At 42.0% G+C, this 23,250-nt stretch overlaps 1 protein-coding gene across 1 annotated transcript in view; it reads right to left on the bottom strand.

Moving 5' to 3' along the window:
- Window positions 1-23,250, bottom strand: part of LOC124802434 (leucine-rich PPR motif-containing protein, mitochondrial) — a 207,000-nt gene that overhangs the window by 5,162 nt on the left and 178,588 nt on the right. The window contains exons 18-19 of the mRNA XM_047263212.1: window positions 2,401-2,599; window positions 2,012-2,290 (exon numbers count right to left, since the gene is read on the bottom strand). Of these exons, the coding sequence (XP_047119168.1) occupies window positions 2,012-2,290; window positions 2,401-2,599 (478 nt within the window). The remainder of the gene's footprint in view (window positions 1-2,011; window positions 2,291-2,400; window positions 2,600-23,250) is intronic.

Raw genomic sequence — 23,250 nt, 5'->3', positions numbered from 1 at the left:
GTGCCGTAGGGGACCGCACCGCCACTTCCCAGCAAATTAGGGACACTGTTGCTCCTGGGGTATCGGCGAGGACCATTCGCAACCGTCTCCATGAAGCTGGGCTACGGTCCCGCACACCGTTAGGCCGTCTTCCGCTCACGCCCCAACATCGTGCAGCCCGCCTCCAGTGGTGTCACGACAGGCGTGAATGGAGGGACGAATGGAGACGTGTCGTCTTCAGCGATGAGAGTCGCTTCTGCCTTGGTGCCAATGATGGTCGTATGCGTGTTTGGCGCCGTGCAGGTGAGCGCCACAATCAGGACTGCATACGACCGAGGCACACAGGGCCAACACCCGGCATCATGGTGTGGGGAGCGATCTCCTACACTGGCCGTACACCACTGGTGATCGTCGAGGGGACACTGAATAGTGCACGGTACATCCAAACCGTCATCGAACCCATCGTTCTACCATTCCTAGACAGGCAAGGGAGCTTGCTGTTCCAACAGGACAATGCACGTCCGCATGTATCCCGTGCCACCCAACGTGCTCTAGAAGGTGTAAGTCAACTACCCTGGCCAGCAAGATCTCCGGATCTGTCCCCCATTGAGCATGTTTGGGACTGGATGAAGCGTCGCCTCACGCGGTCTGCACGTCCAGCACGAACGCTGGTCCAACTGAGGCGCCAGGTGGAAATGGTATGGCAAGCCGTTCCACAGGACTACATCCAGCATCTCTACGATCGTCTCCATGGGAGAATAGCAGCCTGCATTGCTGCGAAAGGTGGATATACACTGTACTAGTGCCGACATTGTGCATGCTCTGTTGCCTGTGTCTATGTGCCTGTGGTTCTGTCAGTGTGATCATGTGATGTATCTGACCCCAGGAATGTGTCAATAAAGTTTCCCCTTCCTGGGACAATGAATTCACGGTGTTCTTATTTCAATTTCCAGGAGTGTATAAATAGTTAAACTTGCTGAGATTGTTTGAGGCTGTAACTGCTTTCTCAGTCATTGAAGCCTTAGATAATGTCTCCAGCATTGGAAGAAGGCCCAATGTCTATAAAACAAGTGTCAGTAATAACACAAATACCAGCCATAAAAGTCTGCATTCTATGATTCATGACTTAGGTAGTCTAGTCAAAGACGGAAGTTTTTAGAATCAATTGCTTTTGTGAATTGAAGTATTTATAATTTTTAGCCTGTCTGGTGACTTTCTTGAAATTTTAAATGAATAACTTTGAGAAAGTATAGATTATAGAGCCAAGGTTAGTTTTTTCCCTTCTTTTTGGCTGAAATTGACTAGCAACTAATGTCTATAATTCAATTATTTATACTTTACAGATAATGTAGCACTAATTATTCTCCAATTGTTTAAAGTAAAATCATTATGTAATAATTAAAACATTCCCCTCTTTTCCATTATACTCTTTTTATCATATTATATTCTGACTCCTTTAATAGAGGGGGCACAGTCAACTCGTGTTCAGGGCATGACAATTCAAATCCCTATCCGACTATCCTTCATTTAGGTTTTCCATGATTTCCCTAAATCACCTAAGGCAAATGCCAGGATAATTGCTTTTAAAGGGCACGACTGATTTCCTTCCTGATCCTTCCCTAATCTGGGCTTGTGTTCCCTCTCTGCTAAGCTTGTTGTCAACAGGACATTAAACAATAGTCTTTCTTCCACCATAATTCTTAATTGCAATATTCACTGCTCTTCCCTTTAATCTATCTTTAGTTCTCACACTGTCCTCGTCATCACTGGACCTAATCTGACACAGTGATTATCACAGTCTCATCTCTGACAGCATGCCTCCCACTGTTCACTGACCCACCCACTCACTCTCCCATCTATCCATCCATCCATCATCCACCCACACCGGCTTGGTCCCTCTCAACCTGTGATCTTAAGAGACCTGCAATTCCTTTTTACCCTAATGTATAAAATTAAACTGCACATTAAAACAAATTAGTCAATTACTAGTCTTGATTAACAGTTCATGACTCCACTTGCAGATTACACATACCATGGATATCTAAAATACAGCTGTACACAACTCCCAAACTTTGCTCTGTTACTGGTGCAGTTTTCAAATAATCCAGCAGCTTCTGCACAATGCTGAGGTTATCTTCTTTCCTTGCCACCTCTATTACTTTCTGATACATTATTTGGGGATGTTTACTGAGAAAATCATCCCATAATTTTCTTGCTGCTTCATCTTCATTCTTAAGCAACAGGTGTACCCATAATACATTTACAGGAGAGAGAATTCCATGCTTTGCATACTTTTGGGCAACTCTCTCATCTGCAACAAGTAAAAGGTGAATTAATATTGACAAATTCAAATTCCTGACACAAACCTAATTAAAGTTGAGCTGTCTGAACCGTGCTTCAAATATAAACTTCAATACTCACATAGTGGTAAAATTTCTGGCTCCTTTTCCAAAATAGCAAAGGCTCCACCCCTTGGAAATGACACGGACAGCTTTGATACATCATCAACCTTTGCGCTATTTATTTCTTTCTCCAGGTTTTCAAGATATTCTTTTGCTTTTCCAGCAGTAGAATATGCTGTACACAGCTTATTATCAAATGACACTATTCTTTTCAGTTCCTGTAACAGAACAAGAAATAATCATAGTAGCAACTTGCTAATGGTCTATTATTTGAAACAAAAGTTTCACAATTTTTTTTTTTATAAAGTCAAGCTTCTGATCTTTAAGGTTTGTTCAGCAGGATCACTTACAAAATGGAAGCGTAATGACAGCATGGCTACAGAGACTGAATCTAAAGCTCTGCTAAAATTTAGAAACTGAGAAGTGTCAGATGAGAAAAACCAGATAGTTAGTCAATTTAAACTTAATTTAAATATATTACCTGAATTTATAGAGCACAATTGAAAAGTCACACATGTGAAAATAAATGTGATTAAATAGAAATTGCACTGCATTCATTTGATCACAAAAAATTAAATTGCCAAGGTCAAACGACTGCTGTAGTATTACTGAATTCTTCCAAGAGAAATGAGTTTCATTGTTGAGAAGAATTTGCCTGTTGTTCATATACATGTGTTGTAGATGCACTTCATGGAAAATATCCAGATGCCAACTACGAGCTCAGCCATTCCAAGAGACGCTAAACAGGCTATGGTGAGGAATGTGATTCTGTGGTCACTTCCAAAAGTTTGAAGAGATTATCTGTCCAATCAGTCTTCATATGGTAGAGCACACAAAGCAATGCAAAAGTTAAAATTTCATTAACATCATGTTTGCAGTGTTCAAAAATTAAAGATGCCAGATAAACAAAAACATCTGGTGTACTGTACATGGTTTCAGTCATTTGTTAACATCCCTGGAAACTCAGAATGGGGAAAAGTTTTCTCCACTGATGAAGCACGGTTTCGCCTGCATGGATACATAAATGGTCAAATCAAAAATCCATGTCATTCACAAAAACACCTTCCACTGCAGAAATTTGGAGTGTGATGTGCCATCATGTAGTTGAACAGTGGGCCCTATTTTGTTTGTAAGTTTCTTGAGGAAGATGAACATTATTCTTGATGACAGCAGGATGGCACCACTAGTCACGTATCTAACAAAACAAATCATTTCTCAAGTGAATTTTTTGGTCATTGAATCATCTCTAAAGGATTATGGTTATGGCCCCACATTCTCCCTGTTTAACACCTCCAGTCTTCTTCCTGTGTGCCTACCTTAAACGAAGGGTTTATAAAAACAGGCTGTATATATTGGCAGAACTATGTAATAACATAACATCTAAGATTAACAATATCACTGCCAATGTGCTCAGCAAAGTGACATTGAACACAATGAAATGAGTTCATGCATCCATTACTGGAAAAGGTAACCACACTGAAGCAACTGTTCCAACTTTAAGTACTCTAGTAAACCATGGAAACCTTGTTCTGGGTGACAGAAGATGTATTCTTTATTTCAATCTGCTGCCATTGTGAGATGTTCCAATTGTTCAGAAACCAGTCACTTTGCTTGGTCACTCTTACCTTAAACACCTGCCATACAAAGATGCCTTAATGGGCATAGTCTCCCTCTCCCTGCCCAAAGACTGTGCTGAATGCACTGATACATAAAACTAAAAGTTTATCGGGATAAGACCGTTTCAGTGCTAAAATAATATAATACCCATACTCAGACAAAAAGCTATTTGGTACAAGATGACATGTCAGTGCTTTCTGGAAAATGCAGGTACAGAGTGTTCCAGGAGGAATGGTCAGTATTTGGGAATATGACAGGAATGATCATTTGAAGCAAAAAAGGCTAGTAAACATCAACTCCAAAAATATATCTTAAGAGCTACAAGCACTTGTTCATCATCGCTAATGTGAAACATATCTTTTCTACTGAACAAGTGCTCAGAGCTCTTAAAATATGTGTTTTAGACCCCACGTTCACTCGACAATGTTCTCCTGTTTTGGTCCGTACTACCTCCTTCCAGATTATGGAAAGCAAAGAACCTACAAAGATTTGTTTCACAGTATTGAAGATGAAGAAGTGCTCATAGCTCTTAAGGTATGCAGTTACGAGCCCATGTTTACTAGCCTTTTTTGCTTCAAATGATTGTTCCTGTCACAGCCCTGAATATTTATCATTTCTCCTAAGACGCCCTGTACACACACACTATTCAACACAAAATGCACACTCCATAGCATTCTTTTCATTTTGTGCAACAGCCTCCAGCAAAAGTAGACAAATATTAGAGAGGGGTTAAAACCGTTTCCCAACTGTCTAAAATATCAACAACATTTTGTATTCTGCAAATGATGGCTTACATCATGTGAACGTGTGAGAAAGTCTATTAAAACCAGTTCTCAGCAATATACAGAATACTACATGCATATTAACTACAAGAATTTAGAAAGATCTCCAGTGGCTGAACACATTCTCATAATAAAAAGAGCACAAGATCTTTAGTGTGAAAAGCTTAGGTTAACTGTTACAATGGCCTTATAATATACATTGAAAGTAAAAGTGACTGTAACCAGCTACTAGATGCAATTTCAACTGAAGCACAAGATCATATTTAATCAGACAGATTTTGGCCCAAGTTTCAAATTACTTGGACTTAATCATCAAGGAGACCAGGGAAATCAGAACTAGCATTAACAGTTTTGAGAAAGACAAGGGGTACATGTCTGGGTGTGCATTCACACACCGTCACTTGACAGCACAGCCTACAGATAATGTGTCCTTAATTTCGATCATTATCAGAAGAATAACTTTATAGGTAACACTATTACAGTTTTTATATCTAACGATTCATATGATCTGTGTGGTAGATAATTGCTTCACTGATGGAGAGTACCTCTAATACTTTGAATTAAAAATCAAAATTTAAGCTACAAGTTCACAAAGAAAATTTTACCCAGTAAATCCATCTTTAAAGTCTATGAAGTCATACCCAGTAATGCTACTAATTGTGACTTCACTCACACAGTGCAGTAAAAGGCTGTGGTACAAAATAAAATGTATCAATGTTCTTTTATCAACTGAGTGGGACTACCGTGAAATTCTGCAAAAGTGCAGCATAAAGCACCCAAGGACATTTTTAATTTCTTTTGGAAGCACGCAGGTCTCAAAGGTTTCACATTTTACACTGTCCAGAATGTTACAGAATAGAATTGTGGATGACAGCTCTCAGTATGGAAGGCAATACATAATAATGACTTTTAAATTTGCTAAAATGGTGCTGTCTCTTGCATAGAGTTTGGTTCTGATACATAATTAAAATATTTTCAACCTCCGTGTCATATACAGTGCCCAATTAGAACTTTATAGTTACCCACCTAACACATTGGTCCATCTTCTGATAAGTAAAAAAGCAGCAGGTTGTTGTGGCATGGATTCTACATGTCTTAGAAAATGGTCATAGATACCGGACAGTGGATTCCCATGAACAGGGCACAGACTTTCTGTAGATTGTGAGGGGGTAGTTTGTAAACTCTGGGTTGAACTTCCCAGATATCAGTCCTCTTCTTCTAATCTACCGTGTTTCTGTTGTTCTCGTCTTGCTGGGCAGGCAGCCCACAACAGATTGAAATAGTTCGTAATATTATTAATATTACTTGTGGCTTTCACAGTGCTTTCTTTAACAGTCACAAGTCATAGGGAAACCAATGCCAATATCACCTATACCATCACTTCTTATGTTCATACTGTATGTCCTGAACTGTCTGTTCCTCACATGTTCTGAAAGACAGCATATAAGGCAACCTCCAACCCAACACGATGGAGCAAGTTGTGTGAATAATCTAGCTAAACAACTCATTTCCGTTATCCAATCACAATGTCTGATGCCTACTGTTCTCCTAATACACAACAGTGTTGGCTCAATGATGGGGTGCTAGCCATATGACACAGAACTCTATTTGTGTTATGAGATCAGCTGGGTATTCTAAACTAGTTGTATCTTCTCCAGGTTTGTATTACTCCTCCAGTTGCATAACAGATTAAACTGTTCTGTTTTGTAGAGCACACAAGACTCCAACATTCACATTCTGTGATAAGTACAGTGTCCCAATGTCTTGCTGACTACTATCCATTTGCTGTCTTTCCATACACGCTAATCTTGGCAGCACTTAAATATCCAAAGAGACTTATCTACTGCTAAACGTATTTTATTGGTGCTCTTATATCTCTGGAAATCACACAAATGTACTTCTGTCCCCCACAGATTCATAAAACTACACTGCAACTTTTTGAGTTGAGCAAAAATGGAAACCAAGAAGTACTTTTCACTAGTGGACAATATTCCAGTGTTAATGAAGCTTTTAATGCTCAAAACTACAATGGACAAATCACATGTCAAGAGTGGTGGCATAACAGTCATGGTGTGGGTGTGTAAAAGGTACAATGGCTCTAGTGTAAAACATACAACGCTTCTAATGAAAATGGCTGAGTGTAAAGAACTGCTCAGAGCTACAAGAAACAGTTTTCCATAAAAACAGTAGCTACCATTACAATTCCACAACAACACATATGCCATGTTAGACCAGAGGTAAATTCACTTTACTCCAACTTATGAATTGTTGTTCAGGCCAAAGTTTGCAGTATCTACTGTAACTATATAACTGAGCAGTGACACGTGTGTGTGTGTGTGTGTGTGTGTGTGTGTGGGGGGGGGGGGGGGGTGCATGCACACGTGCTGTAGTTGGCTCTGAAAATGGGAATCATCTGAAAGATTAGCAACATTTTACATTTTCAGTGTATTCTCACTGTAATGACTCTGTACTTGCATGTAGTTTGAATCCACGGCACTACATCTGACTTACACTGATGAGCCACAACATTATGACCACCTATCTAATAGCCAGTATGTTCACCTTTGACACAGATAACAGTGGCGACACATCGTAGCATGGAAGCAATAAGGCCTTGGTCGGTCACTGGAGGGAGGTGGCACTACATCTGCACACACAAGTCACCTAATTCCTGTAAATTGCAGGGAGACGGCAATGAGTTCTGAAATGATGTTCAATCACATTCCAGATGTGTTCAATCGGGTTCAGATCTGACGAGTTGCGGGACCAGCACATAAATTGAAAGTTGCCACTGTGTTCCTCGAACCACTCCATCACCCTCCTGACTTTGTGACATGGCACATTATCTCCTTCCCCCTGCTGTTGGGAAACATGGTCTGCAACCAGTGTGCTATACTCCTTGGCCACCATGGTGCCTTGCACAAGCTCCACTGTGCCCATGGATGCCAATGTGAATGTTCGCCAGAGCATAATGGAGCCACTGCCAGCTTGTCTCCATCCCACAGTAAAGGTGTCAAGGAGCTTTCTCTTCGAAGATGAAAGATTTACGCCCTCCCATCAGCATGATGAAGAAGGTAATGCTCTGCCACTGCACCAATGTCCAGTGCTGATGGTCAAGTGCCCATTTCAGTCATAGTTGCCGATGTCCAGGTATTAACACTGGCACATGCATGGGCCATTGCCTGTGGAAGCCTATTGTTAGGAGCATTTGATGCTCTGCGTGTTCAGACACACTTGTACTCTGTCCTGCATTAAAGTCTGATGTTGATGTTAGTTCTGCCACAAATTGCCACCTGTCCTGTTTTACGAGTCTGCTCAGTGTAAGGCATCCATCTGTAATCAGGGGTGGCTGCCCAACCCCACGACATCTGGATGTGATTTCACATTGGTTTCACCATGTGTTGAAGACACTCACCACAGCATTCCTTGAACACCTGACAAGTTGTGCATCTGCTGAAATGCTTGCACCAAATCTCCATCAAACTCAGGTAGATCATGTGCTTTCTCCATTCTATACACAGACAGCATGCTCACTGATACTGCATGTGCCATGTGTGTGTCTGACTGACAGTCATTCCCTGCCAGGTGACACAGATATCACCTTAGCAGGTTCATACTGATAGTAGGTTGATGATCATAATGTCCTGGCTGATCAGTGTACATACATGCAATTTACTTACAGACTATCAAGGAAGACAAAATCCTACAAAGCAACAGTTATTTTTAACCTGTTTCTATGCCTTTAATGGCATTTAATTTGTAAGTGCGTGAATATTAGCAGACTGTAAAATCTGACGTACACATTCTTGTTGTAATAAAAACCTCTTTTACACCTTTCAGGAGACTACTTCTATCCGGTTTCCTAGTTCACAGATACATTCTAAAGCTTTGATGCCTACACCAAAAATGTAAAGTCAGAAAACGATTACAAGACATGGACATTTGTTAAATAAATTAGTTCACCAATGCCCCAGTTAGAAATCTGGTTGGCATCTTAAGGCTTACAGGTCTCAGTCCTTACAACAATTATTCTCAACTCTGGCAGGTGAACGATTCCACAGGGACTAACACATGAGATTAAACAACCAAATTTTCCAAGTGCAGAATGAAACTACTTATCCAGGAATGATAATGGTCTCACTCCTATCATGGATGGGGCATAGTGCGTATCTCACAAAGATACAGCCTTGTCTCAGAATACTGTGCATAGTTACAACAGTATGGTGGTAAGTATATCAATATTTTGTTATTATCATACAGGGGTCTAATGAGGTCTAAAAGAAACTATGGATGCTTCTCGTTAAGCAGAGGCAACAGGAAATCTATTTTGAAACTAGAAAAACTCCAGTTTAGCTGCATAAGGACTTCCTACAGAAAAGTGCAATGCCTTAATGACTGTATATTCCTCCTAAAAAGACTTCCAGCATTTGACCCCACCAGATCATTTATGCATATAGAAAATAATAGTGGTCCTATCACACTTCACAGCACCTTTGTCTCTAACGAACACTCACATATCTGGGAACCTATTCCATACACTCATACCTTCATTAATAGTCTGTAGTGGGGCATCGTGTCAAATGCTTTCCGGAAATCTAGAAATATGGAATCTGCCTATTGCCCCTCATCCATAGTTCAATGCTTTCTAAAATCATGCTGATTCCTGGACATAAGTTTCTCAGTCTCAAGAAAATTTATTATATTCAAACTAAGAATACATACAAGTATTCTGCAACTACCCAGTGTTACAGATATTGGTATGTAATTTTCGGGGTCCATTCTTTCATTCTTCTTATATACAGGACTGACATGCAGTTTTTTCCTGTCACTTGGGTCTTTGCACTTGGTGAAAGATTTGCGATAAACGCAGGGTCAGTAAGGGACCAATACTGTAGAGCACGCTTTGTAAAACCGAATTGGAAATCCATCCGGACCTGGTGACTTATTTGTTTTCATCCACAAGGGAGTCTGTTTGATAATCAAATAATGGCATGTTTGTACAATTCTCCCATGTGAACTATTTCTTAAATGTGAAATTTAAAACTTTGGTTTCTCTTATGCTATTTTCAACCGCCAAAACAGACTGGCCAGTAAGTGACTGGACGCAAACCTTAGATCTGCTTAGTGAATTTACACAGCACCAATGCTAGAACTGTTATAAAATTTATCACTCACCAACTATTTCTCTGACAAAGAGAATGATTTTAATAAATTTCAAAAAATTTCACTTGAGTAGGGCTGTTTACAGAAGAATTTTTTTTTTTTCTTTAAGGAATTTTGCATTGCTGGACAGTAATTACACTGGATAGGATTTGTAAGAACTTTGGTAGACTTTAATTTGTAATGTTGAATAATGCAGACAGGCTAATAATGCTAGATACTAATTTGTTAAGATCTTTCGAGGATGATTTTAGATTTATTCACACTTCAGTTATCATTCAGCAACAAGCTTTAGGTCAAGATCTACCTGTCTGGCAGTCCCCAACAATCACTCTTTCCTTTTCATCCTGTCTGGTAAGTCTCCCCATTTTTTAATCTCACCAGTCCTTATTTTTCATCTCTCTTCCACCTCCTTCAACCCTTCTGCAGGAGGAGCCACTGGCTCCGGAAGCTTGCAATTTCCTTTAACATTTACATGTGTGTGTTCTCCTGCCGCTGCTTGGTGAATTGACTTTTTACCTATGCAGTTACACTGTATTTTCAAAAATTGATTAATTTTGTTGGTATATTATATCTATCCTTTTGATAATGTTGTTGATATTCCAACCTGGATTTTCAATTGTTTAATGTTTAGGCTTTGCGATTTGTCCCCAACCAAACCACTACTTTGGAAACTGCTATATATCTGAAAAACAGACCATACCCCACTTGATAACATCTTCCTGCAAATCAAAGTTAATGGATAAAATTTTATGAAATAACTTGATAACAATTCCCACGTAGTTCTGTGATGACATAGCTAATTTTGTGTGTTACTGAGCAAATGCAGATCCACTGCAGCAGTATGTGAGGCGAGAAGGCAGGTGCAGAGGTGCTGGTATATGATTTCATAAACAAACCTGTTTACCTATCACAAGGTGGCCAGACTAAGCTGCGCAATCTTGGTGACCCTCAGAAAAGCACTGCAGCCAGGAACCAGCTGAGGGGAGTTTTCACTCCATTTTGCCACAAAGATATTGATCTGTATGTGCCTGGACGTGACATATGGACACAACAAATGTGTCATAAAGCACTCTAAATACCTTATGATTCTAATACAGTTACAGACAGCCTGGCAGCACCCTCCACAACACCATGGCCATGCATGTCTCCGTCACATTATGGTGTGGGCCATGGACTTGGAGCGGTACACCGGAGGAGCTGCCTCCAGGCCCTACAACAGAAGCCAAACTTCTGCCTTGGAGGGTAGTGGTCAGTGGCCAAGGCTGTATCACTGTCATCCACCTATGTTGGAGTGAACTTTCCTTGGACTTCGACAAGAATATGGGCAGATATTTACAGCGGCAGCAAAGTAGGACACGAATGTCACCTGTCCATCATGCCACCACGACCTTCCACAGGTGACTACTGACTGCATGCCTGCAGAAAGGCATGTCCCTGGCATCACAACACTTTGATCATTGTAGCCCAAGACTGATTAAAGATGTTTGATCTTGCCGCCAAGATTTCCTAGCCATCACTGGCCAGCCCGTTCACCTCTGCACCCTGCCATTCCACCACCTCTACACTGTAGCAGCCCCCCTCAACCCGAGTCACTATAGATTCATGTCAGAAGTACAGTATATTCCCTCTTTTGCGTTCCCGGAATTAAAGTTTTCCTGCTGTTTATGACATTTTTTATTGGTCCTGTCAAATTTCCTATGCCCACAATGTCCACAATGTTAATTTGCACCTGATTTTGCGTCAACATATTTATAATTTTCCCGCAATTTACGCATTACGAAAAAATGTTTGTGGAGAAAAAAATGATTCTGGCGTGATGTTGGCCATCCAGTAGCGTTTACAAAAATTATGCGGTTAAGTTTCTTGACAACAGGGCAATCCACTCAGCAGATTTGAACCAGTAAATGTGTGAAAGTTGGAACAATTCGTGCCGTATCTCCTGCTGCTGCCAAGCTCTACTTGGCGCGGTGGCTAATATAAGTAACTGGGTTTGTTCGAATGAAGATATGGCCAATCACAACCATTTCCAAACTATCTCTACTGCGCAAATGCAGTTTCGTGATTATTGTGATCATTGTGACATCTTTGTCGAACTACAATTAGCGCGTTTTGGCGTATGGCCACTTGGAGCGCTAGTTGACACCGTCATTCAATTTGTGTTGCTCAAATGCTTTTAGTTTAAACACAGTGCCAGTTACATATTTTATTCATGCTCAGCATAACAGGTTTCAAGAATTTATTCTTGTTGTCGTGCAATATTTACATATGTATTTTTTGTGATGTTACACAAACAAACAGTGTGTGTGTGTGTGTGTGTGTGTGTGTGTGTGTGTGTGTGGTTTTCTACATAACTGATGAGGCACAGTACCTGATAACCTCAAAAAGACTACTACAGTGCAAGAGATGCAGAATAACACACATTCAACCACCACACAAAATACTTATTTACATATTTGCGCTTGACACCGAGAAAAAATTCTCGAAAAGCATCATGCTAAGCAAGAAAAAATATGTAACTATTTCATTATTTAAATAATGAACAACAGCTGTAGGCTTTCAAAAAACATTGATTATGACATATGAAATTGAGTCAAATGTTCCTACTTCCTGGACGGTTTTCAGTTCCACTTACATAAGGGGTATGTATTCGTGTGTCACATTTTAAACCATTTTTTGAAGTCCTTTGAAAAAGTGTAAAAGTGGGTTTTCACTGTATTTTGATATCAGTGGAACTGGTCTGGCAACTGATGCCAGCACAACTGACCTCCATGCAGCACAGCATCACATCGACAGCATGCAGTTTTGTCACACACTACAGTGAGTGAGCAGACTACTGGTTTGTGATTGCTTTCCTTGTTTTGAGTGTAGAGGGCATGGAGTCTAAGACAGAGATTCACAGAAATTTTAGGGTTACGTTTATAAAGCCAGTTCTCTAGTTATATGAAGGAGCATTATTTACGATTGGTGAGATGCGGTCAATATAATTTACTAGAGCATTCTGTACTGTAAACAGAATGAGTATTAGTAGTTTGTGTTAATTATTGTAGGTATGGGCATATGGTAATGAATATAAGAATCCAGACAGCTGATCATGGCACATAAGATGCAAACATACTGTAATTGGATACATAAAAAATCTATTCGCCAAGTGGTGGCAGAACACACACATAAAAGAAGATTATAACTAGGTAAGCTTTCGGAGCAGTGGCTCCTTCTTCATGTAGAAGGTATGAAGAGGAAGGAAGAGGGGTGAAGGAAAAGGACTGGAGAGGTATAGGAAAAGGGGTAGATTTTGGGAAAGTCATCCAGAACTGTGGGTCAGGGGAGACTTAAGGCCTGGCCAGACTGAATGCGGCCTGGCCGTCCGGCCTGTGGCCTTGAACCGCAGCCGGCAGGCCGCACTGTTGAATCGCGCGTTACTGTATGGCGGCGGTCACACAGAGTGCGGCTCTGACGCACTGGCAACCGGCCTGCCGCTCCCGCCGCCGCCGGGTTGTCACAGATTACAGATTCGCCGCAAGCTGGAGCAGCTGCTTGCCTCTGTTGGTGCACTCAACTGCTCTGTGGTCACACTGGAAGCAGCGGCGTGAGGCACTTTTTGTCTTGCATCTCGTAGTGCATGTATCATGGACACAGAGAGACTTATACACGAGGTGAGACAATACAACTTTTTGTATGATACACGCGATCCTGATTTGGAGATATACTTTTGGCTCTATATACTCTTGATAGAAAGCTGAATTCTCAGAAATAGTGTTGTCACTGTGACGTCCATAACTTTCAATATCAAATACTATAAACTCGTAAGGGTCAACGATCGCCAGGAGAACTAGCAAAAAGAATTGTTTGTAACAGAAGAACTGGGATCCACTATCCTTCGGGCATTTTAACCTGATATGCTTTCCGTCTATGCTTCCAAGGCAGTTCGGAAACCCCCAAAGTTCTAGAAATCCTTCTTCAGATTTCTTCCACATCTCTGTTGTAGGAGTAGGTAAATACTTGGGCTGTAGAACAGTCCATATTGCCTGGCACACTTCTTCCACAATTTCTGAGACTCTTGAATGTCCTAACCAGAAAAAAAAAAAGCTATGGTCTAGTGACTGTCGCCGTTAGTATCTGGAAAAGGTTAAAATAAATTACGCCAATAGAACGAATAGATAAGTTAACGACCAAAGATATGTTTGTTTAAATTCAATGACAATGTTATGAATACAATGAAACAGAACAATCTATTAAGTAGAAAGTTCTCTCTAGCGGGACATACGGAACTAGATGTTACTATCGTTTGTTGAATTCGTAAACACAGGAACAAAAATTTATCACTCCACTCGTAACTACATTGTGGGATAGCACTTTCTTCCGCCGAACCTTTCATATGATACAGCAAAACTGAAATGGAATAATTTATATGACTTCTGTTTGAAGCACAAAGAGGCCACAAATGGTAAAACTTACCTCAAACAAATGGCTAGTCTGTGCCTTGTATCAATTGGCTTTCTCCAGTTCGTTGTGCGCTTCTCGGTGCTACCTTTTTATCAGACGATGCAGTTCCTCGAAACATTCTTGCGACATACGAAAATATTTGAAGAACCTATCTTCGTCAGACTGTAGATCAACACACACGATGGTATTCTCCTAAGCTTTCTCTCTTGCTATTACTATCGTGCACCCAACATCTCCTCTTCTTGGTGCCATTTCGTATCGCTAGTGCGAGCTACTCATTTCCTCGCACAAAGATAACGTGTCCCTAGTGAAGCTTCCAAATCGTCTAACGCCAAGACAATCGTGCTATGCATGCAAGCTTAATAATGGGGTTCGGCCTTTTCCACAGTGTAACAGCTGACGCATCAAGAGTCGCTGCGGCTGGCCGTTGCCTGTGTGGCGTCCCTGGCCGCTGACTGGCCCGGCCTCCCGCTGTGCCGTCCGTCGCAGCGGCAGGCCGGATTCTGTCTGGCCAGGCCTTTACCAGATGGCTAAGATGAAACTTTTATAAAAGGGTGTAAAGATCAAATGCGCGAATGCTGTGATGTGATCAAGAAGTTAAAGACAGCATCAACTTCAAGTGCAGTACAAATTGTTCCAGATTACAAGGAAGAGTTTGCCTTGTTGTGTGATGTTTCTTATCAAGTGGTGTGGTGTGTTCTCAGTAAAATAGTAAACGTAGAGGAGTATCCACTAGCATACGCCTCTTGCCAAGTGAACAGAGGGGAAATAAACTACTCCACTACAGAAGAAGAAATGCTCTGTGACATATATGGAATCACGCTTTTCTGATATTGTTTGTATTTAAAGGTGTTTAAAGAAGTAACTGACCACATGGCTCTTAAGTGGTGGTTATGGCTTAAGGGCACTTGTAGTAGATTAACAAGAAAGGCACTGAGCTAAAGCTAGTTCCAGTATGAAGTCGTGTACAAGCCTGGAAAGACATATACATACGCAGATGGTTTAATTAAAAATCATGGCCTTGCACACAATGGCAGCCAGTGGAAGTTCTGAAGCACAATGTAAAGTGTACATGTCGCAGCTGCAATTCACTGTGTCTGATGGGTTCTTGTCTTAGACAATGAGGTTGAGGCCACAGATAGTAGTGTCACCGGAGCTAAAAGAAGAAGTTCTAAAAGAAGCACATTATTACATATTGTCAGGACGTGGGGGTTGAAGAACAACAATTAGAAGACTAGCGGAATACTACTGATACAAGTCAAAGAAAGAAGATTTGGATTGATAAGTTAGATCGTGACAAAAAAAAAAATAAAAAAATAAAAACACCTACAGCCGTCCTTATGATTTTATTTTATTTTGTCGCTACCAGTTTCGACGCGTCATTGCGTCATCTTCAGGCTGTTTTGATGCGGTTTCCAACTGATGTGTTAGGCATGGGCATCGCATCAACCTGTACCGCATCAAAACAGCCTGAAGATGACACAATGATGCGTCGAAACTGGTAGCGACAAAATAAAATAAAATCATAAGGACGGCTGTAGGTGTTTTTATTTTTTGACACGAAGTAAACGGCTGTCGTCCCAGTGACATCCGGCTAAAAGGATGGACATACAAAAGCTTGATAAGTTAGAGGTTGTATACAATGTGCACAACAGGCAGGTATGTGCCATAAGTTAATACCTTTGCAAAAGTTACTAGGAGTACAGAATCTTTCAAAATGACTGGGTTAGACATCCTTGGCAGGTTTCCCAAAGAGGAGAGGACTGTAATGCTTTCACTAATTTTAAGTGTTACTGGTGTTGGTATGCGATTTTATAAACGAGTTTATCTATCAAAAGGCAGCCAGGCTGGGTGCCAAAATCTTGCAGACATCCCAGAAAGCAAGTACAACTAAAAACTGAGTGAGAGGAGTATCCTCATCTTTTGGCCACAAAGGTATCGATCTGTACATGCCTGGAAACAACGTTTCAGCACAACAAATGTGCCCTTAACCACTATAAATATCCACTGACTTCACAAACAGTTATGGGCTGTCTGCAGTACCTTCCAGGGCCACACAAGCCTCCAACACGTTACGGACCAGCGAGCAACCCACACCGACTAGTCTCGGCAGCAATCTTCACCAGACCAGTTCAGAGGGTTGTGGCCCCACAGCGTTAACTGGGGCATACAATGCTGAGGAAGGAAGCAGTGCCAGCAAATCAGGACAAGGACATACATGTCTAGCATACTGCCACAGCCATCTGTAGCTGATACACTGCTGTCTGACCAAGTGTCTCCAGGGGTACCAGTCCATTGTGTTGCAGCACTTCAATTATTTCAGTGCAAAACTGGATAGAGATGTTTAAACTTGCAGCTGAGTTTTCCTTGGCACCACTGGCCAGCACCACCACCTGAACACCCCACCACATCAACACTCCACCACCTCAACATCCCTCCGCCATGACGATGCCACTCAGTCTGGGTTCATACAGTCCCTCCTTTGTTCGCAAGAGATGTCACATGTGCAACATTTTGAAGGTAGTTCGAATATTATCTGGAAGAGGCACTACCACAGCTTAACACTAAACTGAGTTCACTGGTTTAGACTAATACTGAAGTTTTAGCCCAACCCAATGCCTAATTCAATAACATCAACTATGAGCAACACTACACACAGTATAGTTATTGTTAGGTTGGCAGTGTTAGGGGACAAAGCACTAGTGGCACAAACTGTCCCAACTTTTGAAGACTTCTATTGATTCAAAACTCAGGAGATAAGAGCTAACAAAGTTTTCTGGTTGGGAGGGAGGGGGGGCCAAACAACAAGGTCTTCATTCACTCAATCGAAAAGCGAAACATCTGAAAGTCGAGACATTCACCGATAACGTTTTCTGATCTAGTCAGGAGGTTCATAACAGTAAAAGCAAGAAGGTTAATTAAAATAATGGACATCTTTTGTACTGTCAATGATAAAACCAAGATGAAGGAGATAGGGGAGTAAGCAGGTGAGCTTCCCTGGGGGCTCTGAATGCAAAAGGAAATGTCTCACACACAGCTGTTCCACGCCTGATGCATTATAGTCAAGAGCACCCACTATACAACAATGTATGAACCTGTAATAGACAATGGGGTGCGGCGGAAAGGAGATAAATCAAATCTAAACACTTAGAACAGAGTAAAAAAGGGCAGAAAGAGTACCCTGGTCAAGGAGATAGTATCAGTGGTTCCCCGAACCTAGTAGACAGACCCCCCATCCCAAACCACTCTGGTTCTACTCCAAAAATAGATTAAAAGCTTATAATTGAGACAGAAACCACTTCATGGAGAAAACTGAGAACCAGTTCAACCATCTATGAATTGTCCATCAATATTAGAGGCAATGATTCCAGAAGTCCATACTTAGCATTGAGGTCCAAAACGAGGGGGCATTCCACCAAGATATGAGTTATTGTCTGTATGACTGCTCAACCACAATGTGTGGATGGTGTGTTACACAAAAGAAAACTACAAGTTATCCCAGTATGAATGATGCAGAGACAACAGATGACTGTGGATTCCTTATGGGAGAAGCGGGATGAAGAGCACCATGCTGCTGTAGTCTCCTTTATCGTGTCGAGTTTATCAGATGGGGCAGTAGCCCACCAGATATAGCTCCATTTCTGAGTGATTGGAGATCTCATGTGGACCCACAGATCTGTACCTGGGGTCAGCAAATTGAGTGAGGAGCAACTAAGGGCTCCTCTAACCAAACAGTTGGCCAATTCATTCTCTAGGATAAACCCATGATTTGGGACCAAGAGAATACAACTTACCAGGCAGCACGACGAAGGTCTGCAAGGAAGTCATGAATATCAGAGACGAAAGGGCAGCAAGAACAACATCAGTTGAAAGCCTGAAGACTGCTCATAGAGTCAGTACATATTTACTGTGTATATGGGGACAAGAAAAAGAAATTCCTGGATTTCCCAGTTAAAAATACACCTTTTCCCAAGTGTAAATACGCTGGGTGAAAGTACATTTTTTGTGTTAAGTGACAACATACTTCCCATAGGAGCCTTAGAACTCATCAATCCTTTGAATGGTAAAGGTTTCATACACTGGCACAAAACTTCCCGGAACTTTGGGGGATGAAACTCAAGAAAAACAATGAGTTTTGGAAAGATCTTTGATGCACGGCAACATATACACTGCAGTTTCCATATTATGAAAGTATAAATACAAATTCCACCAAATACAGCACGACAGTTTCCAAAGCACTGATGTCAAGAGTGCATTCCACAATGCACTTTTGTCAGTCAATCATAGCTCATGTCACATCTCACCAGCCAATGACAGCAGATATCAGAGCGTAGGACACATGATGTACTCAGTCAATAAAAATATCACTGTTAAGTAATGCCAACACATAAATATGAAAACTTAATGGTATAAATTAATATACATAAATTATAGCTATGAGGAAAGTTAAGCATTCTCGCACAAGATTGGTCGTCAAACATTATTTGATGCCCCCTCGAGGCAATATGCTAAGAGCACATCTCAAATTGCAGCAGCTGAATATTTCTAACAAGCAAAATTTCACTGTTGTGCACTGAACATTTTATGGGTTATCTGACTGAATACATGTTCAAAAAAGACTGCAACAAGGTGTTGGGGTTTAGAAAAAGGTGGTTGGATTAACGTTTCTAACCTGAGCAAATGGCCAGTTATGGATTGTCCTTTGTGGAAACCACATTGATAGGGGGAGAAAACACCCTGAGACTGCAGAACCCAGCACAATCTGCAGGCAAAAATCCTTTCACGCAGCCTATGGAGTACGTTGTTCACATTTAACGGCTGGTAACAATCTAGATATGTTGGGTTCTTGCCTGGTTTAAGGATTGGGACAACTAAGCTATCTTACCACTGCGAGGGGATGACACTTTTGAGCCAAAGATAGTTAAAGACCCTTGGGAAATGTTGTCTTTGGGAAACATTCAGGTGTTGATGATCTGATTGTGAATCGAATCAGGGCCTGGACCTGTGTCATGGGGCGAGGCAAGTGCCTGGAATAGTTCCCACTTAGTGTAGGGTTCATTATAGGATTCAGCCTGGTAGGGCGTGAAACTTGAGGGACGTCTTCAACTTGTTGCTTCTGTTGTAAAAAAGGTAGCTGGATAGGGAGACATTGATGCTGTCGAAAAGTGCGTCACAAGGTGTTCTGCAAGAACTGATGAATCGGTACACAGTAGACCACGCTCTGGGACACGACCTGGAACAGTTGTTGACCATTGGTGGCCCATAAGATTACGGAGCTCGGTCCACACCCGAAGGGAACAGGCATACGTTCCAATGGATGAGACATAGTCCTCCCAGCATTCCTTCTTACTGGATTTTATTAAATAGTGAGTCTTAACATGAAGTTGCTCTAAAGTGGTAAGTCTGGTCTTCAAAGGATGGCATTTGAATCACTGCAGGGCTCAACAGTGATCCTGAGTAAGTACTGTAATGTCTTTGGTCCATCACGGCACCGGCTGATAGTGTGGGGGAGGGAGGTGGTCATAGGGTGTGGGAAGGGGGGAGGCGGGACCTGTAGAAAGGGAAACAGGAGTTCCAATGGCGGGGATGATCACATCTCAGACCTCATCAATATAATCTGACAAAGGGGTGGTGAATGTAACAGCAGAAGCATACAAAGGCCAGCTGGCTTTGTGATGTGCCCAACATTGTAGACGGTCTGTCTAGCAGTGGCAAGGAAACTAAAGGATCACTGGAATGTGGTCACTGTCACAAAAGTCATCATGTGGTGACCAATTTAGCGAAGCCACAATATAAGGGGAAGAGAGAGATAGATCAACAGCTGAAAAGCTGGGCAGCACTGAAGTGTACAAGAGAACCACCACAGATCATGGTCTGTGAGAAGCTTGTCCACTAGAAGACCTTACCAGACGAAAGGGTACTCCCCCCCCCACAGAGGGTGGTGTGCGAAAGTCACGAAGCAGAAGAATATGGGCGAAAGTTGATGATTTAACGAGTCATTTCAACATAAATAGGTACCTGTCTGGAACTAGGTAAACATTGTAAATGGTAACTGCCGAGGCTCAAAGGGAAATCCATTCACTGATGACATCTACAGGAAGCAAAGTATAGACTCCTTCAGATGTCCTCTCAGCACCAGCATGGTTCCAACAGTATGCACGATAGCTACGGAGCATTGGAGAATGGTCACCAGTGAAGTGTGTTTCTTGGAGAGCAATGTAAACAGCAGAACAACAGGAAAAACGGCATTGCAGTTTCAGCAGGTGACAGTAGTACCCATCACAGTTCCACTGAATGATCACTTGACACGTGGCCAGGTTTGGCATGAAGGGGCCATATGAGTCGGTCATGCCACAGGATCACTGCTTGTCATCAGTGGAGACTAACCTCCTCCGGAAGGACATTCCCTTCAAAGGCTAACACAAAGGTGCCTGCATCCGTAAGATTAGCCTTGGGTCCTTTTTGTGCACGTCTCAGAAAATATACATCTCACCGCTGGAAATTAGTCTGGAGCTCATCACCTGTTTGAAGCATAAGATATCTGTGGCAGATGATTCCTTGGACAATATTCACAGTTTTGTGTGGGGAAGAAGGTCACGGGTATGTCACCTAGACAGTGACATGTCAGAAGGGCTGTAGATTGGACAGCAGAGGAAGTTTTATTTAAAATGAGCCATTTCACATTTTCTTCAGTCTCAACTTCCCCGAACCTTTCTTCAATCTTTCCGACAAAAAAATAATGGTTTTGTTGTAGTCAAAATACACTTATCCGTCCAAGTACATATTACGTACTGAGTGAATAGTTCCACTCCCAGATATCCAACTTCTCCGTCTTCCCACAAATAGCCCAGGAAGGAAACGTTGTACAATAGTGTCTCTCTGCATCATAATAATCTTTTCCATATGAAGAGGCTGCTGGGACCTTCCGGCCACCAGTGGAAGAAAATTTAATTCACTTTATGTGTGAATCTTCTGCCATGGTAGCACACTGTCCAAACTTGGGCTCTCCCCATAGGTGCCATACAGCCACAGCAATGGTTATCTGGTCAGTAACCTTTTGCCTGGAGTCCCTGAACCTTGGCCATGGGAGACCAATAATGCAATCCCTGCATAGTCAGAGGGCTACCACTATGCATGTACTTGACACCCCCGCCACCCCACCCCCTCACACACATATAATGGCGTGACTACCGAGCTAGGTTTTGGGTACAGTACTTTCACAAGAAAGGAAGGGTGCAAAGAGAGAAAGACCCCAAGAGACTTAATATATGCTGCACTGGGTGACATTCCATGCACAGTCTGCACATCTGTAAAATTTGCATGTTAATGTAATTTATTAGACACAGCTCTTCCATTTTCGTAAGTGTCTACAGTAGAGTTTCACAGCGTGTGTCGATAGTTGTTTGTTCATTTATTTTGAAAGCTAACAATCACTCTTTGGCATTAGTCAGTCAGGCAGCAGCTGCCAGCCAAGACAGAGCAGCAACACTGAAGTAACCAATTTTGTGACATTTTACGAGTTCCTAGCCAGGAGCAAATTATTTAGCCTCACCGTGTACTGTTTGTTTAGTTTCTGAATCTCTGCGTATTAACCTAATTTATCAGACATAGTTCTTGCATTTTTATCAGGACTACGGTAAAGTTCCACAATTCATGTCGATAGTCCTTTGTCTGCCTAGTGTAGTTTTACACTGTCTTTAGTATGGATAGGAACTGTGATTGCTGGGTGTGGATGCAAGCCAAGTTGGTAACACTTCACTCTCAGCTCCATGCTGTATTGGCTCTAGTTACACAGCTTGAGGCTATAGTGGATGGGCGTCACTGTTGTGGGCCGGCCATGGGGATCCAATGGATGTCCAACATGACCCACGAGCACCAATGGCCAGCCCAGTTGCTGCTCACACTTAGGCTGACCCCTCACCCATCGTCGAGTAAGATGTCATCCCAGGGCATGGTAGGCTGCAAAATACTTCCCAGAGGGTCGAATGTAAGGTCTTCCCAGTCAGTCTGACAAACAGGTTCCAGATACTGTCTGTAGCTGACACTGTCCCTCTGCCAGATGCAGTTATCTGCCCTCTTTCAGAGAAAACCTCTCAGCCCACAAGATCCGGGCAATCACAGAGGGTGGGATTCTTGGTAGTTGGGAGCTCCAATGTTAAGCGCATTATGCAGCACCTTAGGGACATGGCAGCCAAGGAGAGGAAGAAAGCCAATGTCCGCTTTGTGTGCATACTGGGTAGAGCCATTCTAGATGTGGAACAGGTCCCTTCATATGAAATGAAGACCACAGGGTGCAGCCAACTGCAGATAGTGGCTCAAGTTGGTGCCAATGACATGTGTCATTTTGGATCAGAAGAGATTCTCTCTGGTTTCGGGAGGCTGTCAGAAATGGTAAAGGCTGCCAGTCTTGCTTGTGAGGTGAAAGCTGAGCTCACTATTTGCGGCATTGTTGACAGGACCAAGTGTGGACCTCTGGTACAGAGGTGAGTGGAGGGACTGAACCAGAGGCTCAGATGGTTCTGCAACAGTGTAGGCTGCAGATTCCTCTATATGTGTCATTAGGGTAGTGGGGTTTCAGGTTCTGCTAAATAGGTCAGGAATCCATTACAAGCAGGAGGTGGCTACACATGTAGTGGGGGCTGTGAGGTGTGGACTGGGCAGTTTTTTAGGTTAGAGGGTCTCAAGCAAACACAAAAAGGGCTTCAGTTTCAAAAGGTGCAGGTGGCTAAAGCTCAAGTTCAGCCGAAATTTCTGCGAAGGACCTAATGTGTTCAGAAAGGACAGGCGAAATACAGTTGACGGTGGCATGTTTGTTGTTGTAAGAAGTAGTTTTTCTTGTAACAAAATTGAAGTAGATGATTCCT

The sequence above is a fragment of the Schistocerca piceifrons genome, chromosome 6 (assembly GCF_021461385.2).
Source record: "Schistocerca piceifrons isolate TAMUIC-IGC-003096 chromosome 6, iqSchPice1.1, whole genome shotgun sequence".
Taxonomy (NCBI): domain Eukaryota; kingdom Metazoa; phylum Arthropoda; class Insecta; order Orthoptera; family Acrididae; genus Schistocerca; species Schistocerca piceifrons.
This window is presented reverse-complemented; position numbering and strand designations above follow the sequence as displayed.